The following is a 22,659-nucleotide window of genomic DNA, read 5'->3' as shown; positions in this document are numbered from 1 at the left end:
TAGCACCGACCAATACATTACTACAATTTCTAATTAACGACAGCTTAGCAGAGCAAAGCCCTTAGCACTTCAGAGGAAAACAACAAAAAAAGTAGGGGAAGGGAGCAGTAGAACACAGCTCTGCTCTGTACATCTATATTGGGAAGCTGGTGGGTTGGGAAGGAAATTCATTAAATGCATAGAAATGTCAAAAAAAATACAAGATAAAAACTCAAACTGTATGTGGCAGCATGTACTCAGGGAATCATTTTAATACTGTTATTCAAGAAAACTGAAGAATGAGTTGCACAAACTCTAACTATAGGAAGATGCAGAGCCTACAATTGAGCATTGGTTGGTTCCTTTGGAAAAAAAATTAAATCATTTAATAATACTCACATGTCTGATTAAAATAGCAAGTCAGCTACAACCTTTGAAAACAAATAATTTCATGAGCATGGGCTTGAGATACTTGTTACAAGATGCTATGCTACCTGATTCAATATTTCAAGCATTTCATGAGCAGCTGAAATGCTTGAAAAGAATATTTTCAAGATTCCCCATGCAACTTCTGCCACAGGAAAAGTTTTCCATGGATGCAAAAGTGGTCCAAATACATAGATACATATTGCTAACACTTTTTAAGGAGCATTGATCCATAGAGGATACCAAAATCAGTAAGCTCACATATATTTTCCTTCCCTCATGTAAAAAAACAAAACAAAAAAAAAACCAAACTCAGAAAGTGTATTATTCTCGCAATGTCTTGCAATGAAGTTTCAGAAGAGAAATGCCACATCTTATTGCACACAGTAGAAGCTGTCCTTCCCAGAAATAAGGCTGAGACTTGCTAAAACAGTCAGTTAATACACCATGCACTCCTGGTATTTACCAGTCAAATAGGTCAAACCCCACTGTCATTGCATTGTGAAAGGTAGATAAGGAAAGAGAGATACACAATTTGCAGTACTGGAAGGAAAATAAGCTCTCAGTACTGTGACAAAAATTCCTAACAGGGACTCTGTAAGAGAGAACAAATTGATACATTTGGATTTTCAGCACAGTTATCTAGAAACTCTTGCCTTCAAATACAGAAGACTTGTTGGACCTGTAGCAATGACATCTGAAAAGAAACTTCAGCCTTAAAGAACACGCTAAACACGATACAGATGAAAGCAATAAATAGGGAGAGCAAGGACAGCAACAGTAACATTTAAAGACCTTTCTCAAGAAAGCAGCTTCACAGTGCCTTCCAGTTTGCTTGCAGATGACTTGTTCTTGTTTTCTACATACTGCTTTCCTCTCCCTCACCTCTCACAGATACCAGAGACAGCAAATACGAAGCCTTAGGGGCGGATTTGAATTACAAAAAACAATGCCTAACCAACATAATAGAGAACAGAAAAGCCTTATGATGTGAAAGAATTAATGAGTCTGCTAGGCAAGTTTAATTTAGACAGTGAAAGCACCCTGTGAAAGCTCACCTACAACTGCCTAATTAGAACGTTAATTATGTTTGTCAAAGGCACGATGCATTTGCATTGACAAAGCCTTTTGATACCATGTGTATTTGCATACAAGTCTTTGAAAAAGTTTATTTTTGTTGCTTGGTAGGAAAGAATGGATCTTTCTATGAAAGGAAAGCCATAGAAACTGTTCACTTTGTAGTGAGGATAAAGTTCTTCCGAACATCAAATCAAATATGCGTATACTGAAACTGACATGCAATTTACAATACTGCATTTTATTTATGCAAAGAAAACCCTATACCTCACAAAGCAGAGAGGAACAGGGGGCAATGAAGGAGTCCCTCTGCCTCCTTCCCCCGCAGCCCAGCTCGGAGCCTGCGCTCGCCCAGAAGCGCTGTCCCTCCCGTTCCCGCTGCCCGCAAACCAAGCGTGTTTCGGGCAGCTTCTCCAACACCTGGCCCTCCACCCGCCCTTCCGCCCCGAGGCGAGGCGAGACGCGGACGTCGAGCCCCGCTCCAGGCGGCTCCACTCGCGATTCTTACCCAGCAGGGGCCGTTCCCACCGGGAGGGACGGCAGCTCCCCGCCACGGATGCCGGGCGGGACCGGCGGGACGCGTCCTGCCTGCCGCGGGTCACGCAGCCCCGTCCGGGCTGGCGCTGGCAGCCGCCCGTCCCGTCCCTCCCTCCCAGGTTTAAATCCCCGCTGCGCGACCCGCCCCCGCCGGCACCATCTCCGGAGATGATGTGGCCTCGGCCCGTCACCCCCACCCCGGGGCACCCAGGGCGGAGCTGCCGCCGCGGCGCTTTCCCCCCGCGGGGGCCGGCGGGCGCTCCCCCGGGGCACGGCCCGTGCGGGGCTCGGCGCCGCTCCCGCCGCCGCGGCAGGAACTTTTCGAGTCCGCCCCCGCCCTTCACCGACGCGGTGGCGGCGGCGGCCCCCACCCCCGTACACACGCACCCACACTCCCACACACCGCGACCCCGCGGCGGTTCTCGCCCACAGCGGCGACGCCCCTGGTCCCGCCGCGCTCACCTGCGGCGCCGCTGCCCCGGGCCGGAGCGGCCACTCGCGCATCTCCAGCCCCGCGGCTCCCCACACACACACCAGAGCCGCCCGGGACGGGACGGGCGCGCCGCGGGGGCTGCCGGGAGCTGTAGTCCCGCCGCCGCGTCCTGCCGCTGGCCGCTCGGCCTGTGCGAACCACGAGCCCCGACGTGCCCCGCGCGGGCGGGGGGCTCAGCGCGCGCGGCGGCGCAGGCGCAGGGCTCCCTGAAAGAGTTTCCGTTAGTTTTCCTCGGCCGTGGCGGGCGCTGCCCCGAGCCGCTACTGCGGGACGGGACGGGACGGGACGGGACGGGACGGGACGGGACGGGACGGGACGGAATGGAATGGAATAGGACGGCCCCGACGGCGGGGCCCTGCGCTCCGAGCTGCAGTTGCCGCCCCGCCGCCGCCCTGACCTCGCCTCGCCTCTCCAGCCCTGCCAAAGCCCGTGTCCGCGCCAGCTCGCACCCGCCGGCTGCGGTGCCAGCGCTGGCCGCGGGTTCGGGCAGCCCCCACCCTGCCCGCCGTACCTGGCGGTACCGCGGCTCCTTCCCCCGCTCCGCCCCGCCCGGCCGCGGCAGCCACAGCCCATGCGCCGGTCCCGGTTCACCTTGCCGGGACGGGGGTGGCGCAGCGCGGCGGGGATGTCCCCTGGGCCGGGCAGGCCCTCCATCGCTGCACAGGAAATGCTTGACCTAGTGTGTCACAGCACCGCGCTGGTCTTTGCCGTGGCCGCGCTGACCTGGGAGCTGGAAGTGGCTTTCAGCGTGTCCCGCTAGCCCCCACGGATGTGCGTGCAAGGAGTCAGAAGTTCTCCAGGCCCTTTTTACTGCCCGTCTCCTGCTGCGTTTCAGCCCCCCCTTCTAATACTCTGATTCACCCAAATCCCATTTTCTGCCCTGCGTTAATGATGCCACTCGATATCAGCAGCAAATTTCTGCAGGCAAGATACTTGGGAAAAACAGTGAGCTGAAGTACCAAATAAAACTGGTGCGAGGCAAAACTGCCTCTGTAACCTCCCTTCAGCCCGACAGCTCCCTGTTGAGAGACAACCTGTAGTCTTCCTTCTTGAATTTGGATTCAATTTCTTAAAATAATATCCACTACCATAGGGAGTTGCTGAAGTTTAAGTTATATACCAGACCGAAAATGCCTTGAAAAGGCAAACTGTCAAATTCAAAGGCTTCTAATGCTCAGCTTGGCGAGGCACAGATGGAGAAGCAGATTAGTGCCTTGTCATTTATAGCTCTGTTTGTAACGTTTCTCATTTCCTTCACCTTGTGCTCCTGAGGCCTGGCCCAAAACCCACTGAAGCTGAGGGGAGCCTTTCCGCTTTCTGCGCCCTATTTTGCATCAGACCTTTACACAGTGCAGCTGATGGAGAGTGTGACCGGCTCTCTGCACTGACTGGCGCCATTTTATTTGATAAATAATATGCCTGCAGCTTCTTGTCAAAATCTGGAAGTACTTTAAACTAAAAACGTAGCAGTTAATGGTTGATTCTGCTTTTAACTGGTTTTGAATGCCAAAAACCACCCTGGGACTTTTTAATGAAGGCTATTCCATGAATAGAGGATGTTCTTGCCAAAGCTCTGCAGCAGATAGCTGAGCAATCTTTGTTTCCTTTTTCCTCTAAAGTGGGACTCCCACACGCCACCACTGTAAACACAGAGCTTGCCTCCATAAACATGATTTCTGATGCTTAGCACAGCAAAGAGACACACTCTGCTGTATTTAAAGTGCAGCAAGCTTCTCGCATTTTGAGTAGCAGCCCTAAAAATAGCTGTTTAGGGACAGCACCAGATGGATTTTAGGTATTACCACAGCCACTGGGCAACGATTATATTTCTTTGTAAAGAAGCTCAGCTTTATACCATCCAATAGGGTTGGTGCCATTTAATTTGCTGCCCTAAGCTGTAATAGCTGCTTTTTCATAAATCAGAAGATGGATTAGTTAAAATCAATTTATTACAAAACACAGGGCAGCATCAGCCAAAATAAACCAAAGTGCTGTAAGTACTTCTTTGGTGTTACTTTCTTTTAAACAAATACTGCTGAAGCATCCAAACTCTGTTCTGTTTGTAAAGATCTCTGTTGTAAAGATGTGTAAAACACATCTGAAAGCAGCTCTGCGTTCAGTATCTGTGTATGGAGCAGCACACCCATCTGTGCACATGCACAGCTGACTCCGTGTGATTGCAGCATCATGACAGCATTAGCCCTGGCTGCAGTAATTGACAGGGCAAGCATTCTGGTTTGTTATTTTTATGACTACCATAATTAGTGATTTCCTGTGGATTTCATCAGTGTTCTCATTTTTTTTTCCAAGCCCACATCATTCCCTCAGATGGTTAGTTTGCTTTCACAGCTCAGCTTTCCCTGCTGAAACCAGCTGTGCTTTACAAATCACTCTCTTACATCTACAAGATACTAGGAAATGGGTGACTTTCATTGTATTTATTTGCTTTTATAAACAAAAAACTGGTTTTCTGTATGGACCACAAGGGCTATATAAATTAACGGCATTTGGAACTGTTTTATAACTCTTAAAATGCATCAAGTTTTTCCAGTTTGAAAATAATACCTCTAGCATTTGGTTATTTCACATCTGAAAATGGATACATCATGTATTCATTTCTATTCACCAATCTAATGTTTTGAATATTTTCATATTCAAGGCAACGTCTTGGGAGAGTTTACTGGTGTATTTGCCTTAGAAATTCCATAAGCATATGCTGCCATTATTTTTTACTGCTTTTGACCCTGATGTTGTATAGCAAAGGCCCTCATTTAGGATCTGCAAGATCTGCAACAAATGTCTGCAAAAAGAGGAAGTAATATCTCTATAGACAAAATATAAAAATGCTTTTCCTTTGGTTTTTTTTTTTCTTTTTTCTGTTCATTGTCTCTTTTCTCTCTCACACTTTCAACTCAGCCTGTCCAATAAGGGAACTGAAAAAAAAGCTAGGAGTTCAGGTTTGGTTTGGATAAAATCCTGAAATGTGGGTATGTCTATGAATTACCTCATCGTCTTGGTTTGAGCCCTTAGCTGAACTTTGTCCCAAAATCTACCTCCCAAGAAACCAGTGAAAAGTTTAATATAGCCTTAAAAATAGAATCAAAATTTACCTTGGTATAAACATACATTTTTGACTTTTTTTTATTAAACAAAATGCATATTCATACTTAAAATTCTAGGTAATTGAGTTTTGGAATTCACTTAACCCCCCCCTAGATTAAGGAATTATCTCATGGATCCTTTAATCTATGGGTAGCTTCATTCATATCATATATATAATTCAATTATATCGGCTCCAAAATAAAGTTATTTTCCTAAATGAGTGTTTAGGGTAAAACTAAGACATTTCACACTTTCCATTTATTAAAGCTTTGTCTGAGAAGGCATCTGCCCATGGAAACAGGGTCTCTGTAACCAAGAGAATCTCAGAATCACCAAGCAGGTTGCTTCCACAGCCTGATAAAGGAGAGAAGCAGTGGATGAGCTAACTGGGGTGAGCAGCAGCTGAAGCCCACAGGATGCATGTGAGCACCAGGCACCTGCAGGCCCCTGTGCTCCTCTGTGACCATCAGCCCCACCATCCCTTCCCTCTGGGCTGGAAGAGCTGCCTGTGGATTTCTGAGGCTGCAGCAGCCCAGGCTGTTGAGCTCTGGAAATCTCAGGCTGTTTCTGCTGCCTTACTGCTGCTGACAAATCAGCCATAGCTGAGGCCAAAATTATGGAATCATGGAGTGGCTTGGGTTGCAAGGGACCTTAAAAACCATCTGGTTCCAGCCTCCCTGCTGTGGGCAGGGACACCTTCCACTAGACTGGGTTGCCTGGAGCCCCATCCAGCCTTTTGGATTGGAAATGACCTTTTATTATGTGGATTCAGACCGCAGCAAACCACACTTCCTCTGCTCTCCCTGCCACGGACCTGCCAGTCGGGAGAGGCAGGCATTCAAACTGTATTTGTGACGGTGGAAGGTGCAGTAGTTCCCCCTCGGGAGAGAACTGGCGTGCATTAAACCGCATTAAACCCGCATTAAACCGCATTAAACCCGCATTAAACCCGCATTAAACCCGCAGCAGCGCCGGGCAGTGCATTTCTCCAGAGCTGGTAGCCACGGCAAGGACGGAGCCCGCGGCCTCAGCTTCCTTCCCAGGGGCGGTTTGGCTGAAATGCTGACATGCTGGAGGGTCAGCAGAAGGAAAAGGTTTTGACAGAGGCGCCTGCATCCACTGTCCATCGGGACTTCGGTAGATGGCACTGTCACACCAGCTGTCATTTCCTGGGCACAGGAAGGGACGATGTACAGATCGTGCTGTCACAGATTGCCTCTGCTTTCTTCAATTAAACTAACCTTTCTTCCCCCCCCCGGATGGTATCTGATTACATCTATTTGATTTTTCCGAGTAATAATACAACTATTTAAAATGTATATAATAGAACAGCTGACCACTGAGAAATTTTGTTGACACATTTTCTATTAGGTGGTATGGAGCAGGACTAAATAACACATTTTTTTCCTTTATAAATCCCTGGAAAAACAAAATTTCCTTCACTTCTGATTTTTTTTTAAGTTTGCATATTTAAATAGTTATGTAATTCTGTTTTCAGCTGTGAGGCATTCTGATTTCTGTTACATGGACTCTTTTTTGCTGTTGTTGTTGCCTCAGTCTTCTTTGTAGACATAGAACTTTATGGGGTGGTTATGAGAGGGGACATCTCCACTCCAAATTTTGAAAGTAATGCCCTTAAAAAATTCTGTTTGATCTTTCTAGATCACATCTGGTCCAGCACTTACATTTCTATGTGTGTTTCCCATGTAGGTGATATTAACGCTGCCTTAATCTGATTTTTCACTAGCCAAATTTGTAATCTATCAAATAATTGTAACCCTCAGAGCAACCACAATTCCTTAGGGAAGAGCAGTGTTAGCTAGTCCTGACTCATATTCTTGTCAGATTTCTCTTGTAGCTATAGTATTTATTTTCTTTTCTGCTAAATTGTATGGGAACCCTGGCATATCACCCAGAAATTCTGTCCAGCATCTGGATTGTATAGTCAACCACAGGAAATCTCATGGAGGGGCAACAGATTTTTGTTCTGTTGTGTAGTTCTGCTGGGATCGCCATCATCTTGGTAGTGGGATTTAGACTAATTGCCCGTGACTTGATCTCTGACATGCTGGGGCTTTTGTCTAAAAATCTGTCAACCATGCTGATTTTTCTTGGTAATCAAAAGATTGCCCATTTCTTTCTGTTAGCCAGAGATTCAGCTGTGAATTTGGAAGTTTCCTAACAAAGCCCTGTGTGGACTTTCACAACTGAAAAAAAAAAAGGCACCAATTTAAATTAACTCTTTGTTTTCCCATATATGAAAAAAATTGGACAGAGCCACATTCTGAGTATCAGCTAGAAGGATCTGTAGTAAAGCTATCACCACCAGAGATGTCATCTGTACGCTGGGTGGCAGATCCACCAGCTTTTCTAGGAAACCTGTGAAATCTGGGTCAACAATCTGCAAATCACAAATCACTCCATTACTCCAACATCACCCTTACTTGCAAAGCTGTAGTTACTAGGATAGGCTTTCCAGTACAAGGCTGACAAGCAGCAAAATGATTACTCCTGCTGCTTCCCTCCTTCACCTCATCTTTTTCTTATTTTGTTTTGAGATTAAGCCTGATTTTTAAGAAATATGTAAAAGTCGGAGACTTTAAATACCGTGTCTGTGATGCAGAATAGTCAGATGTTTTCTACAACATCCTAGAGCAAGAACAGTGATGTCAAATCACCTAAAGAAGAGAATAAAAACTCAGAAACTTGTATCTTTGGTTAATTAATTTAAATTGGTGTACTGCAAAATACCACCTCACCACAGATTTTGCTTCATTCTTAGTTGATAATAAAAGTACATAAATTAAAACGCCTGAAAAGGGGGTTTTCATATTAGCACGCATTGTTGTTTTAGGCCTAAAAAAGAGCATAAGAACTTGTAAATTAATGAATTAAACCCCTTCGCAATTCTGTAGGTCTCTGCTGTCCCACCCTTCATAAGGAATACCCGCTCCGAGCTTCCATCAGCGGCGGGCGCTGCTCCCGGCCGGCTCCCAGCGGGAGAGCGCGGCCCTCCCTCATGGCAGAGTCCGCAGCTCCCACCGGTGCCCGGAGGCCGAGGGATCACGAGCTGCCCCTCGGAACACAAAACCAGCTTTCAGGGAAAAGCCGCAGGCTCCCGCTTTTCCCACGGTGGGAATCACGAGTGCCTGCCCGCCCTCGCTGCCCGGCGGCCGGGGGAGGAGGGAGGGGAGGGGGCCGGGGGCGCAGGCAGCCCCTGGCACTGCTGACGGGCTGCCGGGACGGGCCGGGCTCCGGGGAACGCGGGCTGCCCGAGAGGCTGGCACGGCTGCGGCTCCTGCAGCCAGCGCCGCTCCTGCCGTGCCTCCTCCCGCCGTGCCTCCCTCCCTCCGTGCCTCCCTCCGTACCTCCCTCCTCCGTGCCTCCCTCCCTCCGTGCCTCCCTCCCTCCCTCCGTGCCTCCCTCCGTACCTCCCTCCGTGCCTCCCTCCCTCTCTCCGTGCCTCCTTCCCTCCGTGCCTCCCTCCCTCTCTCCGTGCCTCCCTCCGTGCCTCCCTCAGCGCCGCCCCCGCCGGCCGGCACAGCCGCGGCTCTCTCCTTTGCTCCCTGGCACTCGGCGAGGCTGCGGGAAGGGATGGCGAGGGTCGCGGCCCGGCTGCTCGGGGCACTGTGCCTGGCCGCCTGCCTGCCCCCGGCGCTCGGGAGGGACGCCGGAGCGCAGTGGACCCAGGAGAAGGTGGGTCGCGTTCGCCTTTCCCAGGCGCTTCTCGCCTCTCCCTTGGTGCGGGGGCAGCGCCTTCCAGGCGGGCAGGGGTGAGCGGCCGGGCGCGGGGACGGCCCCATCCATCCTGCCCTGGCCTCCAGCGTGAATCCGGGCTGAGCTCACCCTTGGCGCGGTGAGGGTGGGTGGCATGGCTTCCCTCCTAAGCCCGAGCTTGGTGGCTGCAGAGAGCAGATCTTCTTCACACGTTTGGCTTTGTCATCTCGCACTGCCCGGGACCGGGCAGCAAAAGCCATAAGCTTTGTCACGGTCTGAAATGTTACTGAATTTAAGGGGAAACCCAAACAGGGCAAGATGGATCAAAATCTGAAATTGTATTCCTTATAACATTCTACTATACTCCAACTTTCATTGTGACTATGGTGTGTTAGAGGACAGTGACTTAGGTTGAGAAGACAAATAGCTCTTTCAGCAGCGATGCACGTGTATCTAGGAAAAACAAGTAGGCATGGTGCTGATAGCCAGTACAAAATTGTTTTGAAAAGATATAATGCTCTAATATGTTGTAGACTCATACCATATTTGTCTAATTTATACTGCTGTGTGTACTAGTGAAAAAAGGAATCTTGAGATAAGGTTTAATTAAACAGTGGTAAGCTTTAAACCACAGATTCTCAATGTAGCAGCTCTTAGTGTTTCATTATGAAACATTAACACAGTTTTCTTCATAAAGAATTAAACCACATGAAACGTAGGAGAGCATAAAACTGCAAACCACATTCAACTAAACACTTCAGGAATTTCCAAACAGAAAATATACTTTTAGGGCCCTTCCCCAAGTGTTTGTAGAAGGGCTGAAGTCAAAGTTCAGCAAGAAGCAACTGAATTCCACAAGACAAGCTGGTAAAATGAAGCTTCCCTCACACCCTTCCATGCTTCCCCTTAGTAATTCCCTTTCTCCTTGTTTTAATTCACCGCCCCCACCCCCCATTCAAGGAAATGTTGGCTTGTTTCTTTGTTTGTTAATGAGATACTGTTTCATTCTGTTCTATTAATTGTATCTTACACCACATACATATATATGTGTATAGCTCATATGTAATATATATAGCTCATGTATAGACTATATATCTGTAGCACAATACATCTGTAACTATGCACAATACATGTATATGTACATATTTAGTATATACGTGCAGGGGTGAATCGTTAGTAGCGCTGGTCAATGAACAATCACACAGTCCCAGTGCTCCTTTTTTCATCCCCCGTGAGCCCCAGCCCTTCCCTCTTTAGCTGGCTCCATTCTGACCAGCCAGTCTCCCCAGCAGTGCTGTCAGTAGTGCCACAGGACCATTCACGCCTCAGCTCCTCTGCTGTGCACACACTAAGCGAGAACAACCTCCTCTTTCTCATCAAATTCCTGTCCTTCAACAACTTTTGTTCCTTCTCCCTGGAGGGACATGTGAGCCAGAAATTCAAAGTCCTACAGGTAAGCCTGGGCTACTTGTAGAACTCGAAGTTTTGCAGTTTTATACAGCTTAGTATGACAGGATTAGTGACAACCCTGTCATGAAGGTACTGTTCTGCCTCCCTGTTGTGGCAAAGTAGGGATTGACCAACACTGTAAAGAATGAGTCACTTACAAATCTTATTTTGCTTCTCTTTTATTTCATAACCACTTTTGTAACTCCTCTCACTTCCCAAATTTGAAGATATCTCCATTATTAGAAGTGGAAATTGATTCCTCTCTACTGAAGTATTTTCATGCATTTGTACTTTAATAATGTTTCTTTGCCAAGTGATTTGATGACCCCAATTACCAGGCATGCTCTTCACTTGTTCAACTGCAGATTTTCTGAACTTCCTTAATTAAATTGTCCTCCTACACTCTTCTGAAATACATAGCTTTAGCTTTTCACTCTCCCCTTACAGCCTGCTCCTCCTAAACTGAACAGCTCCCTGACATTTTCTCTTCTCTGGGCCTCTTCTACACTGGTTTAAGTTCCACTTTATTAAACTTCTAGTATTTCAAAAGGTTGTTTTACAACTTCCATGGTATAATTGTCAAACTTTTAAAAGTTCATCTTTATACCAGATGAAGTGATATAATTTTTATTTTTTTCTTTAATCTATGTCTAAATTTGCTAGAATTGAAAATGTTAACTGCCTATCCTAAATGTTGGTGTCCTTACAGTCTTAAAATTAAACACTATATTAAAATTGGCACAACTAGATTCAGTATCTTTGTGTCACCTCTCTGCTTAATTTCACTGCTAAACCTAAGTGGAATTAGAGGAAAGGTTCACATGGAGATAAACAGCTAGGAAACAAGAGAAGGGTAGAATTAAATGTTTGCAATGAAGTTTAGAAAATACTCGTGCTCATATTTTCTTGTACAAACACAAAGTAGAAAAAAATCAAATAGTGAGGCAACCCCCATTTTTAAACAATATTCATCACCTAGGGTAATAAGATAACCTATAAGATACCTGACTAATAAGATATCTGACTTCTAAAGTCAGTTCACATTCTGGCCAGGTAATAGGTTTTAGCTGTTATTTCAGACGCATGTGAAATGACACACATGAGTAGGAAAGGAGAGTGAATTATTTCTTGCTAACACATACAACAATGGGGTTCAACTACAGATATTTATGAAAATGTCAGTTTGATGCAGGAGCAGACCAAAAGCAAGTCAGCTGTTAAACAGTTTGAAGAAAGAAAAAGAATAAAATAAAAAATACCATTGTCCTACAGTATAAACTATGATGTGCTCATGTTCCATTTTCTCTTCTTTTGCTCATCTTAGAAAGGATGACATAGACAAGATGCATGAAAGGACAGCAAGTCTGATCAGTCATGTAAGGCAGTTCTAATCAAAGAAGAAATAAACAAAGCAGTATTTTTCATTAGGAGAAAGACAGGAGTAGAGGGAAGACCCTGTGATATAAATGAGGAATGGAATGATAGTGCCTGAAATAGGAATCTGTAACAGCAATAGTGGCACAGGAAGTTTCTGAGGAGACAACTGCTGGAGATTGGATAGGTTCAAACCTGGTGTATAAAGGGGCATTTGAGATGTCCTTGGGAATCCCACCTGCAAGATCTCTATGGAGCTCTTGCACATCCAAGATGTGCCTTTGCCAGATACATAAGGATGTCTCAAGCATTCTGGGTCACCTGGTACAGCCCCAAAGGCCTGTGCTTGGGCAACAGAAAGGAAGTCATTTGGGAGGTAGGTCACATACTAGTGGCTGCCACAGGAGATGGGCTGTCGGATCTGAGGTTAACCCATGTGTCACCAAGCTGACAAATGCCCCAGCTAGCCCCAGATGAGCCACAGCATTCTGTGCAGTCACACTCATTCTGCCACTGTGGGTAGAGACCACAATGACACAGCTTGCTCCCGCTGGGAGCGACTTACCTTGGCTTTATGCTGTGTACTGCAAAGAAATGCCTAAATGTTATTACTACTGGAAACAAAGCTTCTGGTGTTTGTCTCAATAGAAACCTCGGTTGAAGGTGGCGTGATTGCAGACATGACCTGTGTAATTTAGATATTAGGAAACAGAGAACCCATTCATAGGTTCAGGTTTTACAGCTAGCTGGTAGGTAAAACTTTCTCCCATGCTTTAAATACTAGCATATTTTGCATGGAAATGAAAGATAGAGGAGCCAATCATTTCTGAGTGAAAAGGGGTTTTTTAATTGCATTTTGTTGGGAATAAATCAAAGTAGCACTATATACCATTTTTATTGTAATTCTGAAGAAAACTATGGTTAAAAAGGCCTAGTAATAGTTATAGCACTCTTTTTCTCTCTACCTTCTGCAGTATTCTCACCAACCAAGAATTTTAAGTTCTGATGCTATTCAAAAAGTTGTGGCCAACACAGATATTTCTGAAATGTGGGAGAATGATTTGCGCCCTATCCTGATAGAAAGATACCCGGGATCACGAGGAAGTTACATCGTGCGACAGGTAAGAAAACACTTTCTGACAACCTCTAAGAACATTTTTACTATATATTATCATTATTTATATTCTGGTAACACCTTTGGTGACCCCCACCAAAGAGACAGTCCCACAGAAATTCCTTTAATTCAGTAGGATGAACTCTATCATTGTTCAAGTCTAGACCGCATAGTCTAGACTTGAACATGCCAACATGACACAGCTTGCACATCAGCTGACATTATTTCCTAGGGCTGCATAGCATGATGCATGATGGAAAATAAGTATTTTTTTTTTAATCATGTTTTAAATTAAAAAGTTTGCCCCAGGTTTGGTACCCAAAGTACGACACAATGGTTGTCCTTTCCCTCACATGAGCAGGTTTTTGGTCACTGGTTCAAACCTGAGACCATGCATGGGATTAAATAAATGACACCTCCGTCACTTCTTCTGGAGAGGCCCTGTCCTGTGCTGTTACAGTGCCCTGGAGTGTTGCTTCAGATGAGTGTATCAACACAAAAGGGGATCCGAGGAGCCCAAAGGGGCAGCCAGATAAAATGGTCAGCACGACCAAGTGCAGCCCTGGTCCACAAACCACACCATCTCCACTGGCTCAAGCACAGCAGTGTCCTGGTGCTGGACTAACAAACCAGGCTGCAGCTGTCCCCAAGGCAGTAAAGACTCCAGCACGTTGTCTTTGAGCCACAAGAAGCTGCCACACAACTGGGTTGCTGCTCTGTCAGCACCTCTGCACTGCACTCATAGCGTGGGCATCTTCAGGACAGTGTCCATGTTGGCTCTGGACCCCATTAGCCAAGCAGGAGGCAGACAATGGTACAGCTGAGTTTACTAAAGACATTCACATCATCTCACTAGCCTTCATCTACCCTTTGGCCACTGACTCAACAGCCCAAAGACAGCCCCAGCTACAATAAATTTATTTGCTACTGTGCAATTGGTAGATTGGAAAAATGCAGCCTTTTTATGCATTGTGTGTGTCTGAGTGTGTGTGTGTGTGCGCACATCTCTGTAGATTTAGCTTTGTGGTTTCTTTAGCAGTACTCTGGAAGGCAGCCAAGTGAAAGGGGGAAAAGGAAGAAAAGCAAAAAAACAGCTGAGTCTAGGCTAGAAAACCACAGATTATGTTCAAAATAGAATGGATCATCCTGTTACAAGATAACAGCATGTATTAAATTTAAAAAAATTAAGAGTCCTTTATTGTCAAAACACAATAATGGAGTTTGAAATGGATTATACTTCTTTGTTGAGACACAAAATCATCAGACTCCTTTAAGGGAAAAAGGCTACTGGGAACTCCATCCAGGCTTATATAGTGCCCTCAATCCTTAACAGACATCCTTCACTCTGCCTACTGATAGCTGATAGACCATATCATGTTGTAAAAGCTTTCAGTGGGTGACCACAAACAAAATGGAAGCTTGATCTAGCACTAAAATCTATGGCAATGTTGTTGTTTTTTGTCATTCCTACTGACTTCCCTAAGAGCAGAACAAGTCTTCAAAGTCTATTTTCCCCTCAGAGGCTTTTCCTAGTGTTTACTTAAAGAGAGAGGAATCTGCCTTGAAGAAGCTCTCTAGGGACCCATAAAAATAAGTTGCTCAACAGAGAAGCAGAGATGTCCCTCTAATATGAGTTAGCCAGAACTCTGGTTGAAGGATAGCTGGGGTTGTTGGAGGTATTCTCTTCAGGCAGGAAGACAGCTAAAATTAATGATTTGCGTTATAGATTGTCTCAATTCTTGTCTTTACATGAGCTGCACTTATATAATTTCATTTTTAAAACGCTCTTCTGAAATGTTTCATTCTTTCTTTAATTAAAAGAATCTACCTCTCTGTTATGGCCTTGTAAACAATTTATGTCGCTTGAAAGGCAGAGTTTTCACAGAATCTTAAAAGTCCAACCACCTCACACCAACCAACCAACCAACCAACCCAAACAGCTTTTCTTTTTTTTTCCTTTATACTTCTGTGGCATCTTTGTGTGGTAATTGTCTAAACAGTCACAACAAGGTCTCTGCAGCCAATTCTGACTTTCAATTTAAAGGCACATCTGAGTTAAGCTCTTAAAATATTAACATTAAATCTGCTCTAGTTACACCTGAAAAAGGCACTGGCCTGAAAACTTCAGAGATCAAGATCTTAATGTGTCATAATACTTGGCAATAATTCAAAACATCTTCACATTCCAAAGAGAAAGGCCAAAAGGAAGAAATAAAAAGCAAATGAGGCAGTACAAGGCTCAGGTAGCAAAGTTATACAGTGATATTACATTTTTTGCTATGAAGTCTATCCTTTAAAACACCATGAACTTACAGAAATAAGCTTAGGAGCCACTATTAATCAGCTAATAACAATTGGGCTGCAACATCTTACTGAAGCAAGAAATATTAATCTGATTGTTTTTATAATTGCAGCATATCAAGCACCGTCTTCAAGCATTAAAGGCTGGTTGGGAAATTGAAGAAGACACATTTCAGAGATACACACCATATGGCTATAAAACATTTTCAAATATTATTGGCACTCTGGAGCCGTCTGCAAAACGCCATCTTGTACTTGCTTGCCACTACGACTCAAAATTCTTTGGACAGCAGTGGCAGGGCAGAGTGTTTGTGGGAGCAACTGATTCAGCTGTGCCTTGTGCCATGATGTTGGAGCTGGCACGGGCCCTGGATAACAAGCTGCAGTTAATCAAGGTAGTTCTTTTGTTTCCTTTTCATTTGCCTTGCCAACAGCAACAGGCCTCAGGGCATTTCCACATTCTTTTCCATAGTCTGCATGCTGGGTTTTCTGATTGCTGTGCTTGTAATAAATCTCCCATTGATTCCAAGAACAAACAGAGATCGGTATCTACTACTCTAAATTATATTGTCACATTAAAATTTCTTATAAAAAGGGTGGCTATCTAAAAGTTATCTGTATAAATATACACCACATAAAAATAACAAATGATACATGAATAATAGATGTTTCATAGGCTTGGAAAGATATAATGCTACTTTCTATCTAAAAGGCACAGAACCTGACTCAGAAGTTCCTATCATATCCAGTAACATCTAGGGTCGTTGAAAAGCTTTGTTGCATTCTGAATCCTGCAGAAATCTCTCAGTTGTATTCTGCTTTGTGACACAGATGAACTAATTGTTGTGCAGAAGAGTCACACTCAGGTCCCCCCATCCCACAAAGATTTTCTTCTTAATTTTTTTTTCACAAATTTGAATGGTTTATTTATGAAAGAAGTATAATGTCATCAGTCTGTGTTACCTATGCTATGAAAATCTGTTTCAAAGGGCTGCAATTGCTAGGCACAAAAATCTGTTGAGCCTACAAACTCTAAAAGCTTGTAGGATTACAAATTTGTAGGATTACGGATTCACGAGTGCCATCTACTGGTTCAGTATTTGGTATTTACAGAAAAATAATTCTCATACATTTATAGAGCTGTTACAGGAAAAGGTCTCTCAAATGTGAGAGACTCTACAAAGTGTCAGGAGTACACTCAGCTCAGCTATTAGGATTACTTGTTGACAGGAGTTTCCAGAAACTGATTTGGTGCCTTCTGATATGTGAATATTTAAGAATGAGAAGATGAAGAATAAGCCAGTATTTTTAGTCACAAAACAAAACAAAACAAACTCCTGTAATACATAGGCTTTAATTCAGAAGCTTCATTTATAATGAATTTGCCTGGTGATTATTTATGAAACAACCCGTACACTGACTTTTAAGACTAGCATTTTTCACTATGAATACACTATTTTACAATTAAAATTGTTTTTTATCATCTAAGATGACAGCATTTGACAAAAAGGCAACTAATTACTTTTCACAGACCACCACTTGTACAGTCTGTTATCAAAATACACCTTGGGATCCATCTGCTTAATACATTAGTTATGATGTTTTTGCTCTGCTTATGGTAGCACAACAGACTTTGCTATGTTTTCAGCCACATCTATTTATACTTTGACTTGAAGCTGTGATTTTTATCTTGATGCTTCTCCAGTTATAACTTACTTCTCCAGAGTAAGTTTAAAATTATTGGGCAAAGACATCTCTTTACATTATTAAAATGTGTTAAGCAGTAATAGTAATAATAACGCAAGTACTACTTTCTAAAACTCAAATAGCACTGATACAGTTTCCTCCAGAATGTAATGCAAAATGACTGCTGCCTACAGAGCTCTGTCATGTTCAAATGACAAAGGGCAGCAAGCCGTTGCCATTAGAGAAATCAATATACCACTGTGAGCACAATCAATGCCATCTTGCCTGCATGACTGACATTTTATAGAAGCTTCTGTTCAGATTGCATCAGCTCCAGCTATCTGGGAGCTGTAGCCCATACTGGACATGACTGCTGCCAGTGACCCTACCTTTTTAACCACATCATGCAATTTTCCTTGAAGCAGTGTTAATTCACAGAGGGCTTAAAATATTTATAGCAACTGTCAGGACTACAGTTCACAAAACTGTTCATTTAGTGGAACCAGACTGGGATTTTCTGGGCTGTGGATTATTAGGAAATTCTGACAGTTCAAACAAAGCTTCAGATAGTAGACTCCATCTACACTGGAAAGAAATTTCATACAAATGTCTTTTTTGTGACGTTAAACACATTTATCATGTATATGCTCAGGTTTTACTGCTGTTAGATTTTGGTTGTCAAAAGGAAAAGACATATCTGACCTACCCACTCTCTTTGCTCTGGTTTAGTGCACAGTTGCCTCAGTGATTGTAAATTCCCCTGAATGAAAAGAAGGGGCTGGAAGAACCATCAACTTGTCAAATACATAATTCACCTCCACTGATGCACAGCTGTAGCAATTATATTAATCCTTGTGATGCAATCAAATAATGATATTAGCACTCCCATCAGGTGTTGTTACTGACACATCCCCTCATTATTTGAGATAATGTTGCTGCTACCTGGTTTTGCAGGTCTCAACACTCAGGTCACATCCTCCAAAGTCAGAAATGATACTTTTATCCAGAACCAAAATTATGAGAGACTGGAGAATGTGTCACTGTGTTAGATAAATAACAATTACCTTGACTGATCACTACCACTATTACACCGTAATAACATCCAAAGGAAGGTTTGCACAGGGAACCTTGAAAATACACCCTTATTTGTGTTACTTACATGACTACAGTATTTGCCTTTTGTTTAATGTTCTGGCCAGAATCAGCTAGTTTTACTTTTAACTTCCTCCAACAGGCTAGCTCAACATCAAGACCAGACCTTTCCCTTCAGCTCATCTTTTTTGATGGTGAAGAAGCCTTTGTTCGGTGGTCCCCTTCTGATTCCCTCTATGGATCTCAACACTTAGCTCAAAAAATGGTATCGACTCCACACCCACCTGGTTCAACAACCACAAACCAGCTGCAGGGCATAGTAAGTGGCTCTCCCCTTTTTAAGGACTTTCCTCCTTAAGGAATAATAGTAAATGGCATTTGTAAAAATATTTAATTAATAGGTAACTGGCCAAATTCCCAAGAAACCACGACCCCACTGAAGTTAAAGGAAGAAGCAGGCTTCTGGAAACATTATGAAATATGTTAGAGAATTGGGAAGAGCTTTTCAGGTGATTGGACCTGCTGCATGCAAGTATGAGGAGGAGCCATAGAAATATCAAAATACACAGTTTATTATAATATAAATTAGGATACCCACCTTTTTCAGGAAAAGATAAAGTGATAAGTAAAGAGCACAAACAGCATTGGCCTATGAACAAATCTCCCCTAGCTCAGTACTAAGCTACAGCAACCTCTGTATCCCTCTGATTCCTACTAACATTCTGGTTGTCTGTTCCCTTCTACTTTCCCTGTTTACTGCTGAGGCACTTCTGTCACTGCTTCTTATGACTCATAAAATGTCTTTCCCTTGACAGACTTTGTTGTTCTCAGGGGAAAAAGCAATTTCCTCTTCTTTCTCCCCACCTACCGCTGTTTTTCTTTTAAAGAGATATAACGCACAAATTGCAGGCTAAGCTATGCAGCCTGCTTCAGCTCGAGGAACAGAGGAATAGCCTAGCCTTTCCCTCCTTGGGAAGACAGCAAAATGTGTCAGATTGGAATCAGGTTCTCCTAGTGAATTCTCCTCAGGCACCACGTTAGAAAGGCAGATCTTTTGCCAGGGCTAGCAAAGACCTGCTCATGAGCTATACAGGAAACCAAGACTTTCATTGCTGCTGCTGATGTTATAGGAAAGCGTTCTGCGCTAAAGATTCTTTCTTGTCTAGGACCTGTTTGTACTACTGGATTTAATTGGTGCACGAAACCCAGTCTTTCCCAATTATTTTCCAAACACTCTTCGATGGTTTCAGAGGCTTCAAGCAATTGGTAAGCAGAAGAATATGGGTTTTGAATGAATTTCAAAACCAAGTGAGTAGTTTCTGAATGTATTAAGCTCTGTAAATCAGATTTTTAGATTAATTTTCTGGTTTACAGTAGGACTCAGTGATAATGTAAATGTGAAATATTAAACCTATATCAAGATTTTGATACTTAGTTAATAAAACAACTGAGGAAGACTCTCAGACCTTTGGAAGCAACAAAACAGATTCTATTACTGATTGTCACTCTGTGACACTTGGCAACTGCTTCACTTCTGTGTTTTTGTTCTCACTTCTGTAAAATTATGGTAATAGCACCAGTCCCGAGGTCTTCCAAGTATTAAACAAATGCAAAAGACAGTCACCACTGTGCCTTTTTCTCCTCTGATGGAAAAAGCTTCCATGTGTGAGGAAAAATAATTCAAACATGCTAACATGCCTCATTGTCCAAAAATTGTAATAATCACTTTCATTGTGCATTACAGAGCAAAAGCTACACAATATGAATCTGCTGAAGAATCACCCTGTTCAAAGTCAGTATTTCCACAGTACTTTACATCGAGGCATGGTTGAAGATGATCATGTTCCATTTTTGTTAAGAGGTGCTGGAAATTCTTATAATTTGTATATATTCAGTAAAAAATGCTTAATTTAGTAAATGAGCAAGTGCATATGCTCCTGTTTTTCAAGCTTATTTGTCCCAACTTGAGGCTTCTGAATCCAAATTTAGAGCTTTGATGTATTACCTAATGAAAAAAATTGATTCCTTAGTGGTATGCAGCTGAAAAATCAGAGAGAAAAAGAAGTAAATCAGGAAAGAGGTTGAGAAAAAAAATGGTCCTCCCCAAAAGCAATTGGAAAGCAGAAGACTGATTTATTTCCTCTTTTACCTACAAGCTGCAGTACATATAGGTGGCTTAATGTGTGTGTGTGTATATATATATATATATACACACACACACACATACATATATATACACACAGTGAGACAGTTCCTTTATCTGAGAGCAACACTGTCTCTATTTTACAGAGTAAAAATAAGAAACCCTATTTTACCATTTATGTAGAGAACTAAAAAAATGCTCCAAAAATATTCAGTCTTAATACTTTCACAAAAACATGGTAATCAGTTTTCATTTTGAGGAGCTGCAGTGATTTCTCTGTCCTTCTGTAGCTCCTAAAGACACAATGCAAAGAATCTCAAAACCCCCGTAACTCCCAACAAGGAGCTACAGATTACTTTAAAAAAAAAAAGAAAAGAAAAAAAGAAGGAGGGAAAAGAAAGGAAGGTGGCAGCTTTACACAACACACTCTTTAATAATGAGATGCAGTCACAAGCATCAAAACAAGAGAAGGTAAAAGGAAGCTGCAGGGACACACCCTAAAAAGCAAGCTTATTGAGTAGTTACCTGACTCTGTTGCTAAATGGGGAAGTATCAGTTGGCTTAACAGAACTTCTAAAATATTTCTTCTCCAAATTTCACTTTCCTTTTTATAGGGGTTCCAGTCCTGCATCTGATTCCATCCCCTTTTCCTGCAGTATGGCATACCATGATGGACACAGAAGAAAACCTTGACAAAGCCACTATTGACAATCTCAACAAAATCCTGCAAGTGTTTGTACTGGAATATCTCAACCTATGAAAGACAAAACATCAACCAATTGTACTCCATTCACACTACTGTTTGCCCACCTTCACACTTGCTATTTAATTGCATTGGAGAGTGAAGAAAAATGTGATAGCTCTTGCTAAACTGATTATTGATTGAGCTGTTCGTGGCCCATTGATCCAGTAGCCAAATAAGATACCATTAAATAAGACCTAGCTCAGCCTGGAAAGAATTTGATCTTTCCATGTTTTGTGTCTGAATTAAAAAACCTCCAGAATCTTTCCAGATTGCTATCATTGTTTTTTGTTACGTATTATGATCCCAGGAGGGAATGCCTCATGACTTAATTGTATGATACAGTTTTTACAAGGTGTGACCAACTTTTGCAGTGTTCAGCTAAGGAAATTTACACCATGTTATCAAAAGAGACAAAAGTCACACCATAGCAGACTTCTACTTTGGGCTGAACTAAACCACCTCATGCTGAAATGAGTTGCTAAACTCCTGACACAGAGATGTGATTTTTAATCCTCTCTGGTCCCTCTCCTCCTTCCCCTACAAAGGCAGCTGCAAGGGTTTTTCTCTGCAGACAGCTGACCCCCAGAAAACAGACCAATAACCCAAATTCAGCCTTGCCCCTATCATTTGTTGGATACTTGTTGATGGAGAAGGGTGGTGGGAGGTGATGCTAACAGGAAGGTATGTGGGGGTTTCCCTGTGCTCTGACTGCAACACAGCAGATATAAACAAAAGATCAGGTGGTGTGTGGGAGCAATGACACAGTACACACCATGTTGTCACATGAGAATCATTGGCAATTTGACCCAAAAAACCTCCAAACAACCACCCACCTGCTGTTTTTAATACAGACTACAACAAAAATAACTATACGAGGAAAGCGATCACTTTAGAAACTATAGTTTATCTAAATACAATTTTAAAGGCAAAGTGCTATCAAAAATAAAATGTTATTTAAAGCAAGACAACAGTTTAGGCACCAAAAAGATACCAATTTAACAACCCTGTGCTTTTACACTCCTTACTGGAATTGTTCAACAGATTTAGTGTAACACTGGCAACAATAAAGCCTGGAATGAGATCCATGAAAGACAGAAGAACAATATTCAAAAGCTACTGACAGAAATATGGTTTCAACTGATGAGAAAGGGATGACAGCATTTTAAGGGGGGAAAAAATCAAGCTGATAGGAGATGAACTGAGGGGAAAAAGTCAATATTTTAGTGCTCCAAACTTCTTCCTTGCAGAGTTCTACCCTGAGCAAAGAGAATTTAGAAGGAGGTAAGCAATGGAGTTGTAGGTATATCATATTTGGCCTGTATGTTACCATTTTCCTAACGCAAATATTTTGGAACCTAAGACACTATTCACATCCGTATTATAAAGCTGCTACAGAAATAGGTATTTACAGCAGTGAAAATTTG

General features: G+C 43.1%; 2 protein-coding genes across 2 annotated transcripts in view; one reads left to right on the top strand and one right to left on the bottom strand.

Moving 5' to 3' along the window:
* Window positions 1–2,604, bottom strand: part of PRKD3 (protein kinase D3) — a 41,576-nt gene extending 38,972 nt beyond the window's left edge. The window contains 1 exon segment of the mRNA XM_030944973.1: window positions 2,482–2,604. The gene's annotated coding sequence lies outside the window, so the exon portion shown is untranslated.
* A 6,471-nt stretch (window positions 2,605–9,075) lies between these two features.
* On the top strand, window positions 9,076–21,545 carry QPCT (glutaminyl-peptide cyclotransferase). The gene is made up of 7 exons (XM_030945626.1): window positions 9,076–9,310; window positions 13,129–13,275; window positions 15,683–15,964; window positions 18,490–18,666; window positions 19,514–19,613; window positions 20,092–20,208; window positions 21,105–21,545. The coding sequence occupies exons 1-7, from the start codon at window positions 9,209–9,211 to the stop codon at window positions 21,248–21,250; spliced, it is 1,071 nt and encodes a 356-aa protein (XP_030801486.1). The 5' UTR covers window positions 9,076–9,208; the 3' UTR covers window positions 21,251–21,545.
* The last annotated feature ends 1,114 nt before the right edge of the window (window positions 21,546–22,659 follow it).

The sequence above is a fragment of the Camarhynchus parvulus genome, chromosome 3 (assembly GCF_901933205.1).
Source record: "Camarhynchus parvulus chromosome 3, STF_HiC, whole genome shotgun sequence".
Lineage (NCBI taxonomy): Eukaryota > Metazoa > Chordata > Aves > Passeriformes > Thraupidae > Camarhynchus > Camarhynchus parvulus.
Note: the sequence above shows the minus strand (reverse complement) of the source record. Positions and strands in the feature narration are given on the sequence as shown.